Source organism: Jatropha curcas, chromosome 3 (assembly GCF_041381405.1).
Source record: "Jatropha curcas cultivar XTBG-Jc1 chromosome 3, XTBG_Jcur_1.0, whole genome shotgun sequence".
In the NCBI taxonomy this organism is placed as follows: Eukaryota; Viridiplantae; Streptophyta; class Magnoliopsida; order Malpighiales; family Euphorbiaceae; genus Jatropha; species Jatropha curcas.
In genome coordinates, this window is record NC_143153.1 from 5898840 (window position 1) to 5920082 (window position 21243).

At 32.0% G+C, this 21243-nt stretch overlaps 2 protein-coding genes and 2 pseudogenes across 4 annotated transcripts; 2 read left to right on the top strand and 2 right to left on the bottom strand.

Annotated features, from left to right (window-relative positions):
• Positions 1-353: 353 nt before the first annotated feature.
• On the bottom strand, positions 354-2893 carry LOC105641503 (Tetratricopeptide repeat (TPR)-like superfamily protein). Of its 3 annotated transcripts, none has more exons than XR_016320123.1 (2): positions 2577-2893; positions 354-719 (listed from the first exon to the last, which is right to left on the bottom strand). XR_016320123.1 is itself a non-coding variant. In XM_012226067.4 (2 exons), the coding sequence occupies exon 1, from the start codon at positions 2490-2492 to the stop codon at positions 933-935; it is 1560 nt and encodes a 519-aa protein (XP_012081457.1). In that variant the 5' UTR covers positions 2493-2797; the 3' UTR covers positions 354-752; positions 852-932. The 3 variants fall into 3 exon arrangements, 2 of the variants coding, with proteins under 2 accessions (XP_012081457.1, XP_012081456.1); XM_012226067.4 differs by having other exon boundaries at positions 354-752; positions 852-2797; XM_012226066.4 differs by having other exon boundaries at positions 852-2796.
• A 2800-nt stretch (positions 2894-5693) lies between these two features.
• On the top strand, positions 5694-7689 carry LOC119371080 (receptor-like protein 35; annotated as a pseudogene).
• Positions 7690-9527: 1838 nt separating this feature from the next.
• Positions 9528-11341, bottom strand: LOC149497413 (uncharacterized; annotated as a pseudogene).
• A 7087-nt stretch (positions 11342-18428) lies between these two features.
• Positions 18429-19140, top strand: LOC105641501 (F-box protein SNE). Its single transcript, XM_012226065.4, has one exon. It carries the CDS (start codon positions 18531-18533, stop codon positions 19011-19013), a length of 483 nt encoding a protein of 160 aa, XP_012081455.1. The 5' UTR covers positions 18429-18530; the 3' UTR covers positions 19014-19140.
• Positions 19141-21243: the final 2103 nt, after the last annotated feature.

Sequence of the window (21243 nt, forward strand, 5' to 3'; positions counted from 1 at the left end):
AAACAGAGTCGTCACAAAAATGTCCTTTACAATTCATTAAGCCCTCAATATTCAAAAACCACAAAAGAGATCCTAAACAGTTACCATATTTCAATTCTATAAACTGCAAACAAGCCCTACAAATTGTACTCAAATTTGGCACAGAGCAACCATGAGAGAAACTATAGGAACACCAGAATTTGACATCAATGTTAGAGCTTAAGTAAGCTTTGGTAACAACACAACAAGAGTAATCAAGCAAAACTGAAGGAGTGGGCTGCTTTAGAAATATCATCATTCTTAATTTATCATACAAGGTTATGCAAAATTTTAAATTAGAATCATTTTTAACTATTTCAGTCAAAGGGTCAAAATAAACAAGTAAAAAAACTAATATAAATTTTTCAATAATTCCAGTTGGTATGCTTGAATATAAAAGCCCATTTTCCAAGGATTTCTTCCTACCCTCCTTGAATGGTTTGACTGAATCGGATTCTGGCATTCTTCAACTAGTTTCTTCAATTTGTATTTATTGAAGTAAAATTTTTGCCAAATTAAATGATTGACAATGAAACAAAATTTTGAAATGTAATCATTTTTAGAATCCCAATCTCCAGGTTGGATTCAATATAAAGCCTCTGGTCCCAGTAATGCTTTGCCAATTGAAGAATTATATCATATATATATGCCTACTACCTTTAACCTGTCTATCCATCACCTTCAAATGTCCACCCCAGCAACTGAACAAAGAAGGACGAGTTATCAGAACAAGACTGCGAAACAAGAACTTTAAATCATAAACTTTTTAAGTAATAGCACATCAATTTCATGCTCTTAAAAATCATGAACTGAACATTTTAGGAGAACCTCACATTTGGTTTTGCTCATAGATTAACAGCTATACTTCCATGCAAAGCTGAAAGCAAGGGAGCTTTAAATCTCACTTTCAGTCCTCACTCAATAGGTTTAGCTTTGTCAAAACTTTCTGTCATGATATGTCTAGCTTCCATCTCACAGCATAACTTTTTGGCCAAATGATCTTTACCACTTTGGCAAAGTCCATGGTAAATTTCCAATACAACATCTGAACCAGGAGCCATACATCTTTCGAACATTTCCATCAAGACTGTAAATGCTCTTTCAAAATCCTCATTCTTGCAGAGGGCAGAAAGCAAAATGATGAAAGTTTTTTCATTTGGATGGTAACAACTCCTCACCATACTTTTGTACAATTGAAAAGCACGGTCAGAGTTACTTCTTGTACACTGCCCAGTAATAAGGGCAGCAAAGGTTGAGGCATTTGGATCTAAATTCTTTTTATCAAGTTCTTTAACCATAAATGCAGCTTTCTTGGTCTTACCCTCCTTGCAGAGGCCCAAAATCAAGGCATTATATGTCAATATATCAGCTTTAACCCCATTCCTCAACATCTCCTCATAAAGCCTACTGCCAATCTCACTATTTGCCACTTGGCTATACCCATTTATCAAAGTATTGTAAGTTACGGTATTGGGAGCCACATTCAGGACTTTCATCTCATTAAAAACTTTACTAGCTTCTTGTAGTTTCCCTTCTTTACAAAACCCATAAACAAGAGTGTTAAATGTAATCACATTTGCCTCAACTCCCCTCTCCCTCATCAAGTTTTTGAGCTTCATAGCTGAGTTCAAAAGACCATTACGACAATACCCCGCAATCAAGGTATTGTAAGATGTATCATTAGGACTAATTCCCACACTATCCATTTCCTTAAATACCTCAACAGCCTTCTCAAGTTTTCCTAATTTGCAAAAAGCACGCACAACCATGTTATAAGTATACACATTTGATGATATCCTACATCGCTTCATTTCTCTATAAAATGACAAAGCAATATCCATTCTGTCTAAATCAAGCAAAGAGCTCAAATAAGCATTGCAAGACTCAACAGTGGGCAAAAATCCGTAACTCTTCATACGCAAATATGTATTTGTAGCATTTCTAAACTTTCTCATATGTGCATATGTCTTAAATAGTGAATCAAACACTCTAGGTGAGGAATCACACATCCTATATGAATAAAGGATGGCTTCAAACAACTTATCAGGCAAATCTATTGAATCTGACACGAGAATACTCTTCAAAATAAACTCAGCAGGTTTAAATTTTCGATTTTTGGTAAGAATGTGAAGAATAATAGAATGGGTTTCAAGCGTATGAGCATTAGGGTTTTGGGTTTTGACCCAATTGAAAAATTCCATCGAAAGAACATGATCTTTCTGGATCTTTAGCAAAATACGCTTAACTCTAAAAGGTGTCAAATGGTTTGATAATGAACTAAGCTTATTCCAATCCGAATGAATTAGATGGCTATGTGCAACATGAACAAAATCAAAGTCTTGACCTTTAGGTTCAAGAAGCTTTCTATTGGGAATTGGAATTGGATTCCAGTTCCTTGCTCCCAAATTCCCAGAAAATAAGGGCTTATGAGAATCAAGTAAAGTTGAAAACCGACGAAAGAGAGAGTTTTTCATGCTTTACAATTGATAAAAGAAACTGGATTCAATCAAACTAGAGAAATTGAACAATAAAGAAGGAACATAGGGAAGGCCACTAACCTCCGTTACGGAAAACTTGTTTAGAAACATAGAGACTTGATGGAGAAATTCATTTTCAGTAAGAATATTGCCTACCTGACTTGACATTATTTGGAGGTTACAGTGATTTAGTTGAAGGGAAAAACTGAAAGAAGTAGAACGAGCGGATGATGCTGCGCTGGTGCGGCCATAGCCCAGTCATAGTCAAAGTTGGGCTCAGGTTAATGCTGGCCCAGATTATTTTTCCACCGGAGAACGGAGAAACGAGCATGGACTTCTTCCGATGAAATCTAAAAGGGCTTAATGTATACTTTGACCGTCCATTTCACGGTAAAACCACATTTGTCCACGCGCATCCTAATTTTGAATTTTGGTGATAATTGCATCCTAAATGATAAACAGAGTTAATTTTTTTAGTATAAAATTATAAATTGTGGGATACAAATAACCCCTTTAATTAACTTAACTCAATACCTCATATTTATTGAGACGCACTGTTTCAATAACTCAAAATTAATATCAACTAGACCTATATCTCTTTCATCTCTCTGATTCTCTTATCAAACTCGTCTCTTTTTATCCATCGAGTCCACCTCTCTCTCAGCCGTCTCTTAATCTCCATCTATGTCCATATCAATTTTTCATGGTGCAGCTTTAATACTCTTAAACTCAAAACATGACACCTATAATGTTCTTAAACCCAAAATATGACACATGCATGTTACTACTGCAATATCCAAAAAACATGTGTATATAATCCATGAACTATGAAAAGTAGTTCTGTCTGGGATTGGTATTCAGTTCTTTTTTTTTTCTTCTTGGCTTGTATTTCTTCCTAGCTGCACTATGAAAAGTAGTTAACCACTTCAAAGATAGACATAATCCATTTAAGGTTACAGAGGATAGCGTCAGATGTAAAAGAAAATTTTTTATGAAAATTGATATGTACATAGATGGAGATTAAGAGATAGAGAGAGAGGTGGACTCGAAAGATCAAATGAGACGGGTTTGACAAGAGAGTTAGAGAGATGAAAGAGATAAAGGTGTAGTTGTTATTGATTTTGGGTTATTGAAATGGTGCGTCTCAATAAATATGGGGTGTTTCAGTTAACCAAATGGGTTATTTGAGTCCCACCATTTATAATTTTATACCGATAAAATTAACTCTACTTATCATTTAGGGTGCAATTATCATTAAAGTTCGTAATTAAGTTGTGTGGAATAAATGTAGTTTTATGTGTGAAATTGCAACCATCTCTGAAGTTAACGGTGAAAATGTACATTAGGCCAATCTAAAAGCGATGCCATGTCTATCAAGTCCGCAAAGTCTTCTTTCAGTTTTGAATGGACAAATTTTAAACCCTAAAATCCATTATCCCCTTACTTACATTCCAATTCTTTCCATTTTAGAGTTTATTAACTTTATAATATTATATGGACAATTCATTTTACAATATAACGAAGATAAATGATAGACTATACTCAAAAATCATGAAGTGTATTTAATCATTCCTTCCTAGCAAACAACCTCGAATGTGTATGTATAAACTTCCTGTTGAGATCTGTTTTCTTTTCTTTTCTTTTTTTAACGCGCGTTTTTATATCCGAATTCAAAATAATATTTAAATAAAACTATTTAAATACCGATGACTTTAGGTTTTAAACTCTTGACTTTAGAAGTAAATTATGTTTAGAGATATGCAATTTACTCTCTAATCTAACCACATTATTGGTCCTATACATTGAAATTGATTTTGTTATTGGATTTGCAATTCCTTCTCAAAGCTACACTTTCATTTTTCTGTTTTGAAAATAATTAATATTTTAGAGATAACTCACAGACAACGTCATTATATACATATAGGCCGAACCAAAGAGATGACTCAACACATTCACTTCTTTAGTCTTCTATTTTTCTTTTTTTAGGAATTTTTAGAATTTTATTTTATTTTCCTACAATTTGATTGGATGTAAAACATATTTTGAAAGTTTGATAGATATGTATAGAATATTATGAGTTTGAAAATTTTAAATTTTTTTCTTATTTAATTAATTTTTTAAGATAATATTACATTTACATAATTACAACTTTATAGTCTTTTTAATTTTTCTTATCCGTATTTATATAAATATATCTATATCTATATAAGTTTTTTCGTTAATATTCGGTATCTCTTTAAAACCTGCAATGGCAGCCTCCGTCTCTCTTACTCTCCAATGGATCCACCCTAGTGATCATATATTATCTCTTTAAAACCTGCAATGGCAGCCTCCGTCTCTTACTCTCCAATGGATCCACCCTAGTGATCATATATGATCGAGTCATGGTTGGCATCTTAGGAAGAGTTTTTAATATAATCGCTCTCGATTCGAAAGAGATTAGTTTCTTATCCAACTATTTAAATGATATATAACCTAAATTAAATCATTTTGTAAATTGTATTGGTTGTTTCATTATCGTACTTATTCAATAATGAAATACTCTTTCTTTGATGACTGTTAATACCATTAGAGATGATTAGATAATAAGGTTGATATTTTGTAGGATATGCGAGTTTATTAATCTAAAAAAAGTAGAGATGTGATCAATATGGATATGATCTTTCATGATGAAAATGTATTATGTTTGATATTATTGTTCTTTCTTTTTTTTTTCGCAAGATTTATTTTTGATTAGTATGCTAATTTTGAATTTTGTTGTTTCTGCAACAATTGTGAAAAAATCAATTAAGCAGGTTTAAACACATATTGGCCGAGGGGTATGTTTTTATCATGAAGAATTTCAACATTGTTGTAGGTGTAGGGCAGTATTGAATGATCACAAGATTATTCTTTTGGTCTTAACTTTGATTAAACAATTAGAGAAAGGAAATACTAAGATTCTGATGCATGGATTTCAATTCATCATTACAAAATTGACTGATTCACGGGTCAATCATAATATAATTTATAAAATATATAAAATACTAAATTTTATTTCTAAAATTCATACAAAATGGACAACAGGGAGTCACAGTTTTTTTCTTTTTTCTTTTTAAAAAAAACTGCATTTTCTCAAAAAAAAAAAAAAAATGCTAAGAAAGACTCATGGAGTCATTGTGTCACTAAAATTTTCAATTTTTATGTTAAAGTAATAAAATGCTTTCAATTTTTAAGAAAGACGTTTCCTTTTGCAATTTTACAGGGCAGCTTCCTTCCTCACTTGTTAACCTTACCAATCTTACACTTCTTGATCTCTCAGCTAACTATTTTCAAGGCCAAAGTAAATGGTCTTGGATCAGTAAGCTTGCCAAACTCACTAATTTGGGTCTTCGTGGTATCAACTTGAATGGTAACATCCCATTTCAGCTCAAGAACTTGACTTTACTTTCTTATCTGGATTTAGGTTATTGTCAACTTACTGATTTTTATCCCATCTTGGCTTATGAACCTTACACAATTTTCTGAAATTTTCTTTAATCATAACCAATTAATTGGTGATATCCCATATTGGCTAATGTATGAAAACACTGTTCAGTTATTAGATTTGGCCTCTAATCAATTGTCAGGTCAAATTCCGCCCGTAAACAAAGCTTTTTCCACACTAATTGCTTTAGATCTTTCATCAAATAGATTGCAAGGCTCTATTCCTACAAATCTTTCTAAACTCAAGAATCTTCAAATTCTTGGGCTACATTCAAATAGCTCAGTTGGGGAATTAGATATAAATATGTTTTTTCAGCTCAGTAATTTAATCGTATTGTCCTTGTCGTTCAATAATCTATCTTTGCTCAATAAAATCAGTGCAAATATAAGCATTCAAAATTTTTTAATTTTGGAGTTGGCTTCTTGCAATATAAGTGAGTTCCCTAGCTTCTCGCAAAACCAAGATGAACTAATGCTGCTTGATCTTTCCTCCAACAACATTCACGGCCAAATTCCTTCTTGGGTATGGAACATTAGTACAAACTCCTTGCGGTGGTTAAACCTTTCTCATAATTTCTTGTTTGGTCTGGAACAAACTTCAAATCCAATTGTCCTTCAATGGGCTCATGTAAGGGCTTTAGATCTTAGTTATAATATATTAAACACGGATCTCTCTCTATTCCACGACCATTTCCTTAAAGATGGAGAAATATATGCAAATTGAGAACGATCAATTGAAGTCAAAACCAAATACAAGGACAAGTACCAAGATCATTGGCCAACTGTGCCAACTTAGAGTTGCTTGACTTAAGCAAGAATCAATTTAATGATACTTTCCCTTCTTAGTTAGGAACTCTTCAAGACTTAAAAGTTCTCATTTTGCGATCTAATGGTTTTTATGGTGCGATTATAGAACGAGAACCTCACTCTAAGTTTTCCAAACTTCAAATCATTGATTTATCTCAAAATCGTTTCACTGGAAAGTTGCCATCAATGTGCTTTAATATTTGGAATGCCATGAAAGTCACAGATGCAAGCCATATGAGATACATGGGGGAAAATCAAGAATTCTTTCGATGGACATATTTCAGTAATGATTACTCAATGATCATGTATAACAAAGGCTTGGAAACAAATTATTTGAAGATTCCAAATACTTTGGCAGCGATTGATTTCTCCCACAATAAATTCCAAGGTGAAATTCCAACTGTCATTGGAAATCTTAAAAGGACTTCATTTGCTTAATCTTTCCAACAGTATGCTTAATGGTCATATACCATTGTCTTTGGTGAAGTTAAAGGAATTAGAATGTTTGGATCTTTCTGTAAACAAATTATCAGGGGAGACAAGAGATGACTTTCCTTTCATCTTTCAATGTGCGATACAATCAACTTGAAGGCCCAATACCGCGAGGAAATCAATTTGATACATTTGAGGAAAAATCATTGAAGGGAATGTAGAGTTATGTGGAGCTCCTTCGACGAAGAAATATGGAATTGTGGAAGCATCACCACCACCTTCCTCATCTTTTATAAAAGATCATGGCTCAGGATCTCCATTTGAATTTGGTTGGAAGGTTGTTTTATTGGGTTATGGAAGTGGGTTTTTAATCGGAGGTGGTGTTGTGCACATATTGACCACAAGAAAAAATGGTTGGTTTGTGAGAAAATTTGGAAGAAAACAACCAACAAGAAGACAGAGGCAGACAACAAAGAGGTTTACACGTTGATCCTTGACTAGGTTACTTAGGAAAATATTGAACTGACTTTTTTATTTTAATCATCCGGTATCCGAAGTTCATTGACCTGACTAATCCGAATTCGTACTGTATAGATCTATAAAAGACGGCAAAACACTCTCCCGAGTGTTCAAAATGACTTTATACCAAAAATTCAAATTCAAAACTTTTGATTAAGGAAGAAATGATCATTGCGATTCCATCTCGGTCGTGGGAGCTAATGTTCAACTGGCTTGTAAAGCTTGATTTATTAAGTTAATTAGCAATGCTTTCGTGCACCGATTTTCCCTTTTACTTAAGAATAACAATTTAAGGAATGAGTAAAATAGTAGAGCTTTTTTGTATCCACAGTGTCATGGAATGGGCTTGATAGCTAATAGGGGAGATGGCCCAAAGCGTTAACGCCCAAGGTAGGCACGAAAAACTGTGAGATAAGAATTCGTTTCTGCCCTATAAGAAAAAGTTTTTGCCAATAAAGAAACTTTTCTACCAGAGAAACGTTTCCCTTGTCAATAAACAATAGAAATAATGAACAATTTCAGTTTAATTTCACCATTTTTCTCCCACCTGATCACTCAAAGTCATTAGATTATGAATTGAACATGCATAATTTCACTAAAAAAAGCGATTTTGCGACCAACAAAATATGAGAAATCAGTAGCTAAATGATATTAGTGACCGATTCGCGATGGATATGTATTGGTCGCAAAAGTGCTCGTCGCAAACAGTTTTACGACCGAATTATTTAGCGGTAGCAAATTAGCGACCGACAAAATTCTGACTATCAGTCGCTAATTTTTTTCGTGTTTTCATTCTAAAAAGCCTGTCACAAATTGGTCATAGATTGCATCCGTCGCAATTACGTAAAGTGATCGCAAATCAGTCGCAAATTTTGAAAGTGATTGGTTGGTGATCTGTCTCAAATTTGAATTTAGAGGTTATAATTTTAGTTGCAGTTCGGTTGCTAGTCGGTCGTAAAATGTAATTACAGAAAAAAAATTGAATAATGTTAAAAACCAAAATTTTTTGCACCCGTCAAAAATCCTCATATATATATACATCACAATCACAAGCATAATCATCAAGATCACAACACAATAATAATGTAAGAATGGAATTGTTAATGTAATGTACTATATAAAATATGAAAAATTCACAGAAAGCTAAAAAGGTCTGAAATTAAATCTATGAGGTCAGTCCTCTACACGATCCAGTGTAGTAGCATCGGCAGGAGTATCTGCTGGATGTGTCATACTGTCGGTAGGAGTGACCAAGGTATCGTCTACAATATTTGGATCAAGAGGAGACGGTAATGGCTGATGCAGAGCTATAAAAACATCTCGATCTGTAGCAGGCTGAGGATCAGAGGAAGAAGTACCAGCACAATGCTGACTGGACATCCACATGACATGCGCTCGAAGCTCTACATGCTGTCTCCTGCTCATCAACACGAGCCCGTAATGCACTAATCTCCTCGGCACTGCTGTCGGGCTGTGGTCGTGGTGAAGCTGCAGAGTTCCCCTTGCTAGATCAGTAATGAATTTGTTATCAATATCGCTTCGCAAGCTTCGAGCCTATGGGAAATATAATGACATGAGTGAAATCTAAGAATGTACACATATATGTTATGTAACTAGAAAGTTACTTACATAACATTTGAACCATTCTACAAATTCAGAATCTAGTTTTCCATCAATTGCAATATCAGTCAAATTGGGATTTTGAAGCCGTAAAAGCTTGATATATTTCCTATTTATGAATGAAGAAAATTATCATAAATATGATTTATCTAAGCTGTATTAAGTTTAGACTCTCTACAAGATTTATACTTACTGTACAGATGGTGTAATCTCTTCGCAATTCAACAAAATATAGGTTTGAGCTGCTCGTATCTCTGGATTAGTCAATCGTCTTTTTTTTATTATTATTTACCAATCGTACGCCCAGGATAGGTGAAAATTGTTAGATTTCCTTCTAACTCAGATTCTATTCGATTTCCTCCATCATCATTACGCGGCACTGTCCGATGCTTGGTGTAAACATGTGGTTCGAAGTAGTGTGAACAGCAGGTGGAAGCTTCTTGCACCAAATATGCATTGCAAATTGATCCCTCGACCTTTGCCTTATTGCGCACATTCTTTTTAATTTTTTGTAGGTGTCTGTAATTGGACAAAGCCAATATGTAAATATGAGTTGAAATAAAATTGTAATGATTAGAATGGGATGTTAATGATTTACCTCTCAAATGGATACATCTGTCTATATTGTACCGGTCCTACTATACGACATTCATAGGACAAATGAACCAGCAAATGCTCCATAGAATAAAAGAGGCCAGGTGGAAAAATTCGCTCCAATTTGCATATCACTACTGGGATTTCTCGCGCTAATTGGTTTATATCATCGCATCGGATAGCAGTCATCGTCAATTCCTTAAAAAAGAGACTCAATTTTGTCATTGCTTCCCAAATTTTCCCTGGCAATAATTCCCAGAATGCCACAGGAATTAATCTTTGCATGAAAACATGACAGTTATGGCTTTTCATGCCAAACAATCTGTATTTCCTCATGTTGACACATCTACCCATATTTGAACAGTATCCATTTGGGAACCTTAATGATCGGATCCATTCGCATAATAATTGCCTTTGGGGTTTATCTAAAGAATAACACGCCTTTGGAAACTTACCAGTAAGTACAGATTGCTCGAATTCTAGTCAATGATAAATTTCCTTCATGTCTGCTCTCACTTTTGCATTATCCTTAGATTTCCCCTCAATGTTCATGACAGCGTTGAATAGATTTTCAAACACATTTTTGTCTATGTGCATCACATCAAGGTTATGACGGATAAGAAGTGAACTCCAGTATGGCAAATCCTAGAAGATGCTTCGCTTTTTCCATCCGCTATTCCTGCCAATTCTACCATTTATCTCTTCTGCACCTAACTCTGTAACTTTCATATGCCCAGATCTTCAATTTCTTGTAATATTTCAACTCTAGACTTCACAGGCGGAAGGGGATCAGTAATAGTCGTGTTCTTTCTAAAGCATTGTCGATTTCTCCTCAAAGGGTAAGATTCTGCTAAGAATTTGCGATGACAATCAAACCAACATTATTTACCTCCATTTTTTAGTGTAAATGCATTAGTGTTTTCCATGTAATGAGGACAAGCCAATTTGCCTGTCATACTCCACCCAGATAACATTTCAAATGCTAAAAAATCACTAATGGTCCAAAGCAAAGCAGCTCGTATTTTGAAATTCTGATTGGCTGAAATATCAAACGTTTCAACCCCATACTTCCACAAATAATTAAGTTCGGCAATCAAAGGTTGTAGAAACACATCAATTTTGTATTTCGGATTATTAGGGCCAGGTACAATAACACACAAAAACATGTATTCATCTTTCATACACATTGAGGGTGATAGATTATATGGTGTGATAATGACAGGCCATGATGAATATTGTTGTGCTGATTGGCCAAACGACTGAAACCCATCGGTACAAAGCCCCAATCTCACATTTCTCATATCAACAGCAAACACAAGATGATTGTTATCAAAGTGTTTCTAGGCTTCAAAGTCTGACGGATGAGTCATTATACCATCCTCATATTCATGAAAAGCATGTCATCTCATGTGTTCGGCTGTCGCCTTAAATGCATATAACCTTTGTAGGCAAGGAACAAGAGGAAAATAATACATCTTCTTGAAAGCCTTCTCTTTTTGTACTCTACCAGTCCCTTGACCCCGCCATTGATATCTTGGAAGATTACAAAACTTGCATTCTCTTAATTCGGATTCAACACCGCAGTATATCATACAATTATTTCGACAATAATCAATCTTTTCCACCGGTAGTCCTAATCCCCAAAATATTTTTTTTTTGTCTGGTAAAAATTATCAACCATCGAATGGCCTTCAGACAATATTTCTTTTGCTAATTGCACAAAATCATCGTAACACCTTTTTGAAAAATGGTGCTTCGCTTTCATGTGCAGTGATCATGCCACAACCGGTAGAATTGAATGATTCTTGCATCGAGGCCACAGTTCACTGTTAGCTGCACTTAGCATGTCAAACAATTGTTGTACTGCATAATTTGGTGATTCCTCCATATTATCCCAATGAAATTCTGCTATACCCGCATCGATTACCATATCATTGCATCGATTACCATACTAAAATTGATAAGGCTGACCTTCTGAATTTACAAGAATAGAGTGGCCTGATTCGCTAGAAACTCGAGGTTTACCATGATGTATCCATTCGTAATAATTTTCCATGAACCCATTTTTGCATAAATGAAGTTTAATTGTATCGATATATAAGAAGGCTCTATTTGGACACTTCTTGTGATTACATGGACACCTCAACTTATTATGAATCATACAACTAGGATTACCAACTACAAACTGTATAAACAATTTCAATCCTTGTAAGAATTCTTGTATTAATATCTCATTGACCTCATACATTCAGTACATCTAATCTCGATTAGTCCGCATTTTTTTACCTAATTAACACTTTGTTTATAAAAGGCAAATTATATGTAATTGCATTAGTCCTAAAACATCTTTAAAACATGCCAAAAGTAATGTTCAATTTACATTTCTAACTTACTAAGGTTATTTTTATAATAAGGGTAACTATATATATGTAAACTCACTAAGATTATTATTTCTAACTAAGGTGTGTGTGTGTATATATATATATTTACTGTAATATCAATAAGTGTACGATTCCTCATATTCAGTTTTTAAAAAAATTTCAACAGCACTTCAGCATAACATAATCAATTCCCAAGTCAAAACACATTAATATAAATACTCCTATATCATTCCAACATCCACCAAAGTCAAAATGGCCACTACTAGGCCTCCAACTCAAACACACCATTCATGTGATTTCTAACCAAATGAAAACACAAATCAACATAAACTAATTTTAAAAAAATTAATTTTAATACATAATAAACAGTCTTATAAATTACAGTCATTAATTTTTTTTTACAAATTACAATTAATGAAATATTGTCATTTTTGTTTTACTCTCTTTCAGGCTTATCTTTCGGTCCTTACATAATTACTAGAGAGTCGAGACCCATTATATTCCTTTAATAATTTTAAAAATAAAACTTAAATTAACATTTTCACATTTATATTTCGGATTATATTTTAAATTTGAAACAAATATTAGATAATTTCTAAAGTCAATAATCCAATGCAAACTATGTTAATTGAACCAAACTATATATAAATACTACATAAATATTAGTTGTATACCCGTACTATATACTATTATTATAAATACTACGTATTATTGATTATACTAAGTAATTAATAAAATAAGTCATTTGCTTACTAAGTAATTATACTAAGTAAGTTAATAAAAGAAAATAAATGTATAATATTATTTCAATTTTATTCATTACTAATTTATTTAGTCATTTTTTAAGTAAATAATTGTTATTTTTTAAAATAAGTCATTTGTTTACTTAACTATGTATTTCTTATATTATTTGCAATGATAGTCACTAAGTAGTTTTAATTTTTCATTTAGTCACTATAAACACTACAAATTACACTACAATTGCATTCAGATTGAAAAAAAAAAAACAAAGAAAAAAAAACAACAATAATAACTACAAAAAACGAAATTGCATTCACATTGAAAACGAAATCCACAAAAAAAACCAAAAAGAACCAAAAAAAAAAAAAAGACAGCATGAGGCGTACATGACAAGGCGAACGCGAACGAAGAAGGAGGAAGAATCTCCAGCGACAGGGGCTTCTCCGGTGACTAGCACTGCAAGAGAGCAGAGAAGGAGGCGGCTGGGCTGGGAACGGCTGCAACAGAGAGGAGAAGGGGCAGGAAGAAGGAGCTGCGCTTGCGCAAGGAGACCAAGGTTTATAAAGCCCTATTTTTTTGCAACCGACAATTCATTAAAAAATCAGTCACAATTTTTAATCATGCGATGTCGTTTTGTGATCAGACAAATTGCGACCGACTTACGACCAATACAAGTCGGTCGCACAATGAAAGCTAAATTTGGCACTGAACTGCAGCGCGCAATTTTGCGACAGACTTTTAAACGGTTGCAAATTCGTCGTAAAATCGGTCGCAAATTAGTCGCAATGGGGTCGCAAAATGAAAACCAAACTAGCGGGAATTATTAGCGCTAGAATTAGCGACAAATATTACTTCGGTCGCAAAATCTATCGCCGTTTGGTCTCAAATCCGTCAATGGATATTCAATCTCCTATTCATCGCAATATGTCGGTCGCAAAATTCAGTTGCAAAAGCGCATTTTTTTTGTAGTGCTTTTTTTTATAAAAATAATTTAATTTCTAAAATATAATATAGTATAATTAATATTAGGATTTGTTAACTTAATAATATTCCATGGACAATTCATTTTACCATATAACAAAAATAATAGGATAGACTATATCAAAAGAATTGTGAAGAGTAATTCGTCATTCCCTTCCTGGCAATCACATGAATATATATAAACTTCATGTCAAGATCTTTTTTCCTTTTTCTTTTTTCTTTAACACGGATTTTTTTTATAAGTGAGTTCGGGATAATATTCAAGTAAAATAATAACTTTAGGTTTTAAACCCTTGACCTTGGAACATTCAAGTTGATTTTGTTATTGAATTGCAATTACTTCCCAAAGCTACATTTAAAAATGAAAATGTATTGAAAATAATTAATATTTTAGAGATAACTGACAGAAAAAAGTAATTATAAATATTAATAAAAAATGAAAAGAATATAACTATTATACATTAGAGTTACAAAATTAAGATTAATCTGAATAAATAAATTTCTAGTGAATGTATTTAGTAAGTTGATTTTAGAAGTTTCTTCCCAAAAGTACCCTCTAGAGCCTTGAAAGAACCCATAAAAATGGAATAGAAACAAACATTTATAGCTGAAGTTTTGAAATAAATGAGAAGGAAGAGATGAACTCATTTGAAGCTAAGTAAGCAGTTGCAAATGTATGTCTGTAATTAAGTTGTTTGCATTTCAAAGTCCTATTCTGTTTACCTCTTATCTACTTGTTTCCTTGCTTTGCTTTTCAAGCCTTTGATTGTTTTATTCTGCTTGGATTAAAAAGCTGTCCTCTTTGACCTAATGTGTAAAAATTCTTATTTAAATACTACTTAGATTGCATATCATTTTTAATTGATTTCAATGGATGCCAAATTCAAGGATTTATACTTTTTTTTTGTTGAGTTATGGTGAAAAGAAAACTAAACCTAAAATAACTTAGTCTAGTGATTGAAGCAAACTAAGCCTCACTTTAACACATGCTCGAGTCGTGGTTGGCATCAAATTGAAAAAACTTTTAACATAATCGCTCTTTAGCCTGAGCAGAATTAACCTCTCATCCAACTACTTAAATGGTATATAACCCTAAATTGAATCATTTCATAAATTGCATAGATGTTTTTCAAAGAATGAGAAATTATTTTTATAGTTTTAGAACATAATGTTACCTATCTAATTCATATATATTTATGTTGGACAGATTATATTTCACAACATTATTGATAACAAATTAAGTTTGCTACGAGCACACTAAGGCATAACATAGTAATAAATGCATATGTGATCTGACAATAGATTCGGGTTCAAATCCCCTTCCTAATACTAAAAAAAAAAAAAAGTTTACCAGGATAATTCTATAAATGGAATGCCTTACAATATGTATAATCATATAGAGATATGATATAAAAAAAAAAAAAATCACATGTTGGCATTAAAAAGATAAAAAGAATGTTGGCAAGTAATACCAAGACATGTATATGAGTCCGAACAGAAAGGTTTGCTATTTGGATTTTTAGGAAGGTTGAAAAATGTATGTATTGGGTTCACAAGAAACCACTAAAATAAACATTGGATGCTAAAATTTACATAATTAAATCATTAATTCCTAGCTGGGACTCGAGTCCCAAAGATCAAATTATTTCTAATTAATAGTCAAATGCAATAGTCCATGCACATATTATTTTATGTATAAATAAAACCAATCAAATTAAATCCATCAGTTTGATTTATTCAGTTTAATTTAATACAATTTTAAAAATCAAATTGACTTTAATTCAAAAATTAAATTAAAATTGAGAAATTAAATTAAATCCAATCAAATTAATTCAATTGAACTTAATCCAATTTACTATTCCATTTGATTCGGCTCAATTCAATTTTCTTTATAAAATGATTTTGTCCAATTAAACCAGAGGCGGTTATAGATGCTCTAATAAAATTCTATAAAAAAAAAAATCTCAAGAAATTTATGAAGATCGAAATAGGTCTCAAATGAGCGCTCTACTCCTATCAGAAATTATGATCGAGGATTATTGTTTTATTGAGTTTAGATTAATTCAATTTGTTTGAATAGAATGCTTACCATAATAAATAAACTAGTTTTGATTGTACAAAGCACATGGTGATAGATAAAGAAATGGTGAAAAAAAGTTGACCAATTAGCAAGAGGCACATACTTTACAAACAACAAAGTAGAAATGATAGTCATGGAGTGATTTGCTTCAATTGGAATGGGTTTTCTCTTCTTGTAATTTTGCAAATTATAAAATTCCTCTACAAAGGAATAGTAATATATGCATCTACCAAGTAACTCCAACACAAAACAAAACAAAACAAAATTCCCATGATAATTATATGTGGGGTTGCTCTTTCTTTCTACAAATCTAATGTCAATTTCATCTCTTCATCTTCATCATATTATATTATGTGCTTTCTGTCTCAGAGGACTTGGGGGTTTCCTTTCTGGGCCAAATTCCAACACCATAAAGACAATCAAATACCTATTCCCCTAACCTCTCTTCCTTTCCTTTGGTTGCCACCCAATTTACTTTTTTTTTTCAGGCAAACATTTTACATTTTTTCTGCCTTATGATTCAAAATTTAGGGTTAATTAGGGTCTATCTTAAATAACACATGAAGTGAGAATTAATTAGGGTTATTGACAATAAGATAAAATTTAATAAGGGTATAGTAGACAATTTAATGATTAACTATAATGCAAGAAAAGAAAGTGAATTATATTTTGAAATAAACCAAAAAGAAAAGATGCAGAGTTATCATCAAACGTTGAAGATAATAATAATAGATTTTTAAACAATAAATATAAATTAGAAAATTTAAAGAAATTCAAACCTTCTTTGGTTCAACTATTAGTGATTGGCAGTTCATTGTGGGGATATCAAAAGTTTAAATATTAATAACTTTAAATTTTAATTTTTTATTTATTGGAGGCCAACATCAAAAAATAATATTATAGGCTATATAGTAGGAGTAATTCTTCTATTGACTTGGACTTATCAAATTAATAAAAATTTTTATCAATATGAAATGAGGAACTTTCTAGGAGGTCACCCGTAATGAAATTTTTCTTAAAATGAACACGCTTAAGTCTAAAATTCTTCCAACAAAAGACACCTCTAATAACTAGTTTTCTCGTTTCAATGTATAATTCGATTCATTCTCCTATAAAAACTATAATTTAATTTTTAGTGTTTTCATTATTATTTTTCAATTTTTATAATATTTGAATTTTAAAACATTCATTGGACCCTCATTCATCGAACATGACTGAATGGCTAAACACTAGATTTAGTTATCAAGTGATAATTGAGATCAAGACCCACCTACCTACTCTTAGTTATTAAATAACTTTAAGAAAACTGTACCAAATAAAATCCTCTGAACAAAAATAAAGAGCACACAAAGCCATTTACAAAGACTAAAACAAACCCTAAAAAATGAAAAAGTCCTAACATTAGGGTACAGGCCCCTCTTCTCTAGGGTACCCTAATAAACGGTCCACTAGTAGCTTTGATATAGAGTAGATAAAAGAGTTAGAATGCATATAAATATATAATTATACCAAATATAAAGATGCATTTCTATGATTCTATCTATCTATTTCTCTCGGAAGTTAGTGAAAAATTTTCTCAACGGCACAGAGACAGAACCAATGTCTCGAAATATGCAAACAACAACAACAAAAACAAAAACAAAAACAATAACAACAAAATCTTCTTTAACTCCAAAACAATGTCCAAAAGCATTTAAAATAAGAGAGCAAAGCATCGGTTCCAGTTCTTATTTCTTGGCTCTTTTCCTTTGGCCCCTTCTTCCCTCTTCTCGATACCCCCACTCCCTCCCTCTTTTTCAAATCCACCAATACACTACCCCCCCCCCCCCCCTCTTAAGTCAAATACCCTACGCAATGTTCATGATTCCATTTGGTTCGATTTCCAGAATTTATACCAACTAAACTAATAAACACCAATTTTTAAAAATAAATCCCACTCTAACTTTAAATTTTTAAAATTATAATTTTAACTCAATTTGAATAAATTTGAATCGATTTAGGCTCTAATATCAATAATTATTCATTTAGTATTTAATATTTATCGATTTGGTGTCTTAATAGTTATACTAATATTTAAAATTTAAAAGAGTGAAATATATGTAATAAAATTTAATACTAAAATTTTAATAACTTTTTCTAAAAAAATATAATTAACAATTACTAGAAAAACTAATTTTACAGTATAAATTTTTTATGATTCTATGTATGTAGTATATGTAGTACCCTTAAATCAATAATCAATAATTGATTTTTTAAAATGAAAACACAGGCCCACGTATACACAATAACACAGTAGCTTGATAGTTGATAAACTAACACTAGAGTGTATAAAAGCCAAACTACCATTTTTTTTTTCTCTCCTCTCAAACACTCTCCGTGTCTCCCTCTCTAAAACTCAATCCCAAACCCCAACCGATGCTCCCATACGTATCGTCGTCATCTCTCCATGAACAAAAGAGACGACACGCCTTCCCTATAAACGACCACGTCGACATTCTCATCGAAATCCTCAAACGACTCGACGGCCGCTCTCTCGGTGTCGCCGCTTGCGTTTGCCGTCTCTGGTGCACCATTGCCCGCAATGATTCTCTTTGGGAAGACCTCTGTTTCCGCCACGTTTCTTCTCCTCCTCCTTCTACTGTAAGACCTGTCGTCGTCGCTCTCGGCGGGTATAAGAAGCTTTACATGGTTTGCGTACGTCCTGTACTGAGTCGACTCGGCCGACGGTTGAGACTCGGTGACTCCGACCGGGTTAGAAGGATTTGGACTCGGGATGAGGTTCAGCTCTCGCTTTCTTTGTTTTGTGTTGATTATTATGAGAGGCTTGGCAATGGCAGACTCAGTGGTGATGCGTCCGCATCGTCGCTCATGTTCCTCTGCAAACCTGTAAACGTTTGATTTGTTTACCTTTTTTTTTTTTTTTTCTTTTTGACTTTTGATTTATTATGGTCAGGGCAAAAAATTAAGGAGCGACACTAATCTGTTCATAAATTTATTAAGGAAAATTACTATTTTCATAAGATTATTTTATTTGTTGAAATAACAGTTTCATGTTCTATTTTAAATAATGGAGATTTGTTCATTTTTCTTAAAATTGAAGAGGAAAAGGAAATGTGGTTTTACTCTGTTAGAGATAGCAGTGAAGAAATTCTTCTTATATTTTGCTATATTTATCGAAGATTTTATCCGTAATATTTTATCAGGATGTTTTCCATTTTGACATGATTGCCTAATAAAATGAAACTCATAGTTTATTTTTTTTTTTAAAAAAAAAAAAAGAAAGAAAAGAAAATACAAGGTTGATCTTATAATACAATTCATTAATTTTATTCTTCTGAAACATCATACTTTACAAGTCAAAGGTTGTTGATGCAATGGTGGCATCAAGTGGGCCTGCGGATCCTGCAATGGGCTTTAAATTTGTCAAGCCCGACCTAGCTCAAAAATATCTCATATTTATATATGAATATATAAATCTATAAATAATATATATTATTATCACGTTGAAAAAATTAATGATATAGTCTAATTTATAATGTAGCATTACAGCCTATAGGACATTTTGGTATTTTTTGTTTACAATTTTATTATTATTATTATATTTATTTGTATTAGTATTTATTATGAAAATGCCATCCTATCTCATAATCATTTTATGGTTGTCAGTGTCACTTGTCACATGAGTGATGGTCTACGCTAGGACATTAATTTAATGTTGCGTTTATTTTATTTTATTTTATTTTATTTTTTTTTGTTATAAAAGTAGAAATGGGTCTCAAAAGTGCATAATGGGGTTGGGTGGTCCAACTAAAAAAAAAAAAAAGAAAACCATTTAACTCATTTCGGACCGGCTATTTTTCAACCAACCCCAATCATACCTCAATTCTATTATACATTGTAGAAACTTCCTCTAGGGTTTATATCACAAAAATGTAAAGATAAAACAATTTAACAAAATAATGTTATTAATTTGATAAATATCATTCAAAGTGATGATTACAGCTTATAATGTTTTTTTAGTCTATTGCTCTTATATATAATTTATAAAATAAACGCATACACCTCTCTTTAATATCTATTTCAATTTTTAATTTCAATTAGAAAAAAAGAAAAAAATAATATCTATATTATTATGTCTTATTAAATTCCTCCTTTAAAGTTTTTTTTTTTTAATTTTTTTAAAGAGTTACTATATACATTCTTAAACTCATTTAGAGCAACAATAATTATATGATAACCACTAAATTAAGGCTTCATTGACTTCCTTTAAAGTTTAAACATAGTTAGGTCCATCTTGAAGTCCAATTTACTCAATTGGGCCAAAATTGTTATTCTATTTACTATTTGATTTGTCTCAACAATTAAGTTTTACACTCATTGTTTTTGTCATTTCAGCAAGATTACAAAATTGCGTACAGAAAAATTTTTGTTTATAAATTTTGATAAAATTAACTTTTTTTTTTTTTTTTAGAAAATTGAAAATGTATATAAATATGGAATACAGATCAATATGTTTCTATGTTTTATATAGGAAGCCTAATAATAAACTAATTATACAAAGAATAAAAAAAACACAATCTTAATTTGAAGTATTTGATCGAATTGACAGATCATAATATTTATATATGCCATAAGCAATTGTTTGCTCCACTTGGTAGCTATTTATGGTCACTGTTCGACTCCATAATCTTTCTACAAGTCTGATTTGATTATTTCCAAATTTCTTCCTTCTATTAGAGAGGAGATCTGTACTTCTTTCTACATAACTATCCAAATAATAAAAGACACTAAATAAAATCACAATAATAGTGATAACAATAACTCAGAATTAGATTTGAGGATAAATTCTCAATATATGAGCAGCAATAAATTTCAATGTATGCATATATAAGGATTATTCTCAAAAAATCAAACAAAAAAGGGAAATAGGTAACCACCGGTGAGAGCTCACTGATGACCATCCGTGGAAAAAAAGAAATGAGGTTTTAGATTTTCAGAGAAAGAGGAGGAGAGAGGGGAAGAGTTTTTTTATAAAATTAACTTAAATGTAATTTGATAACAAGAATAGATTTTTCAAGCTTGCTTAAAGCACTTATTCACTCATGTGTAATTCGTTTCATTTACAAAC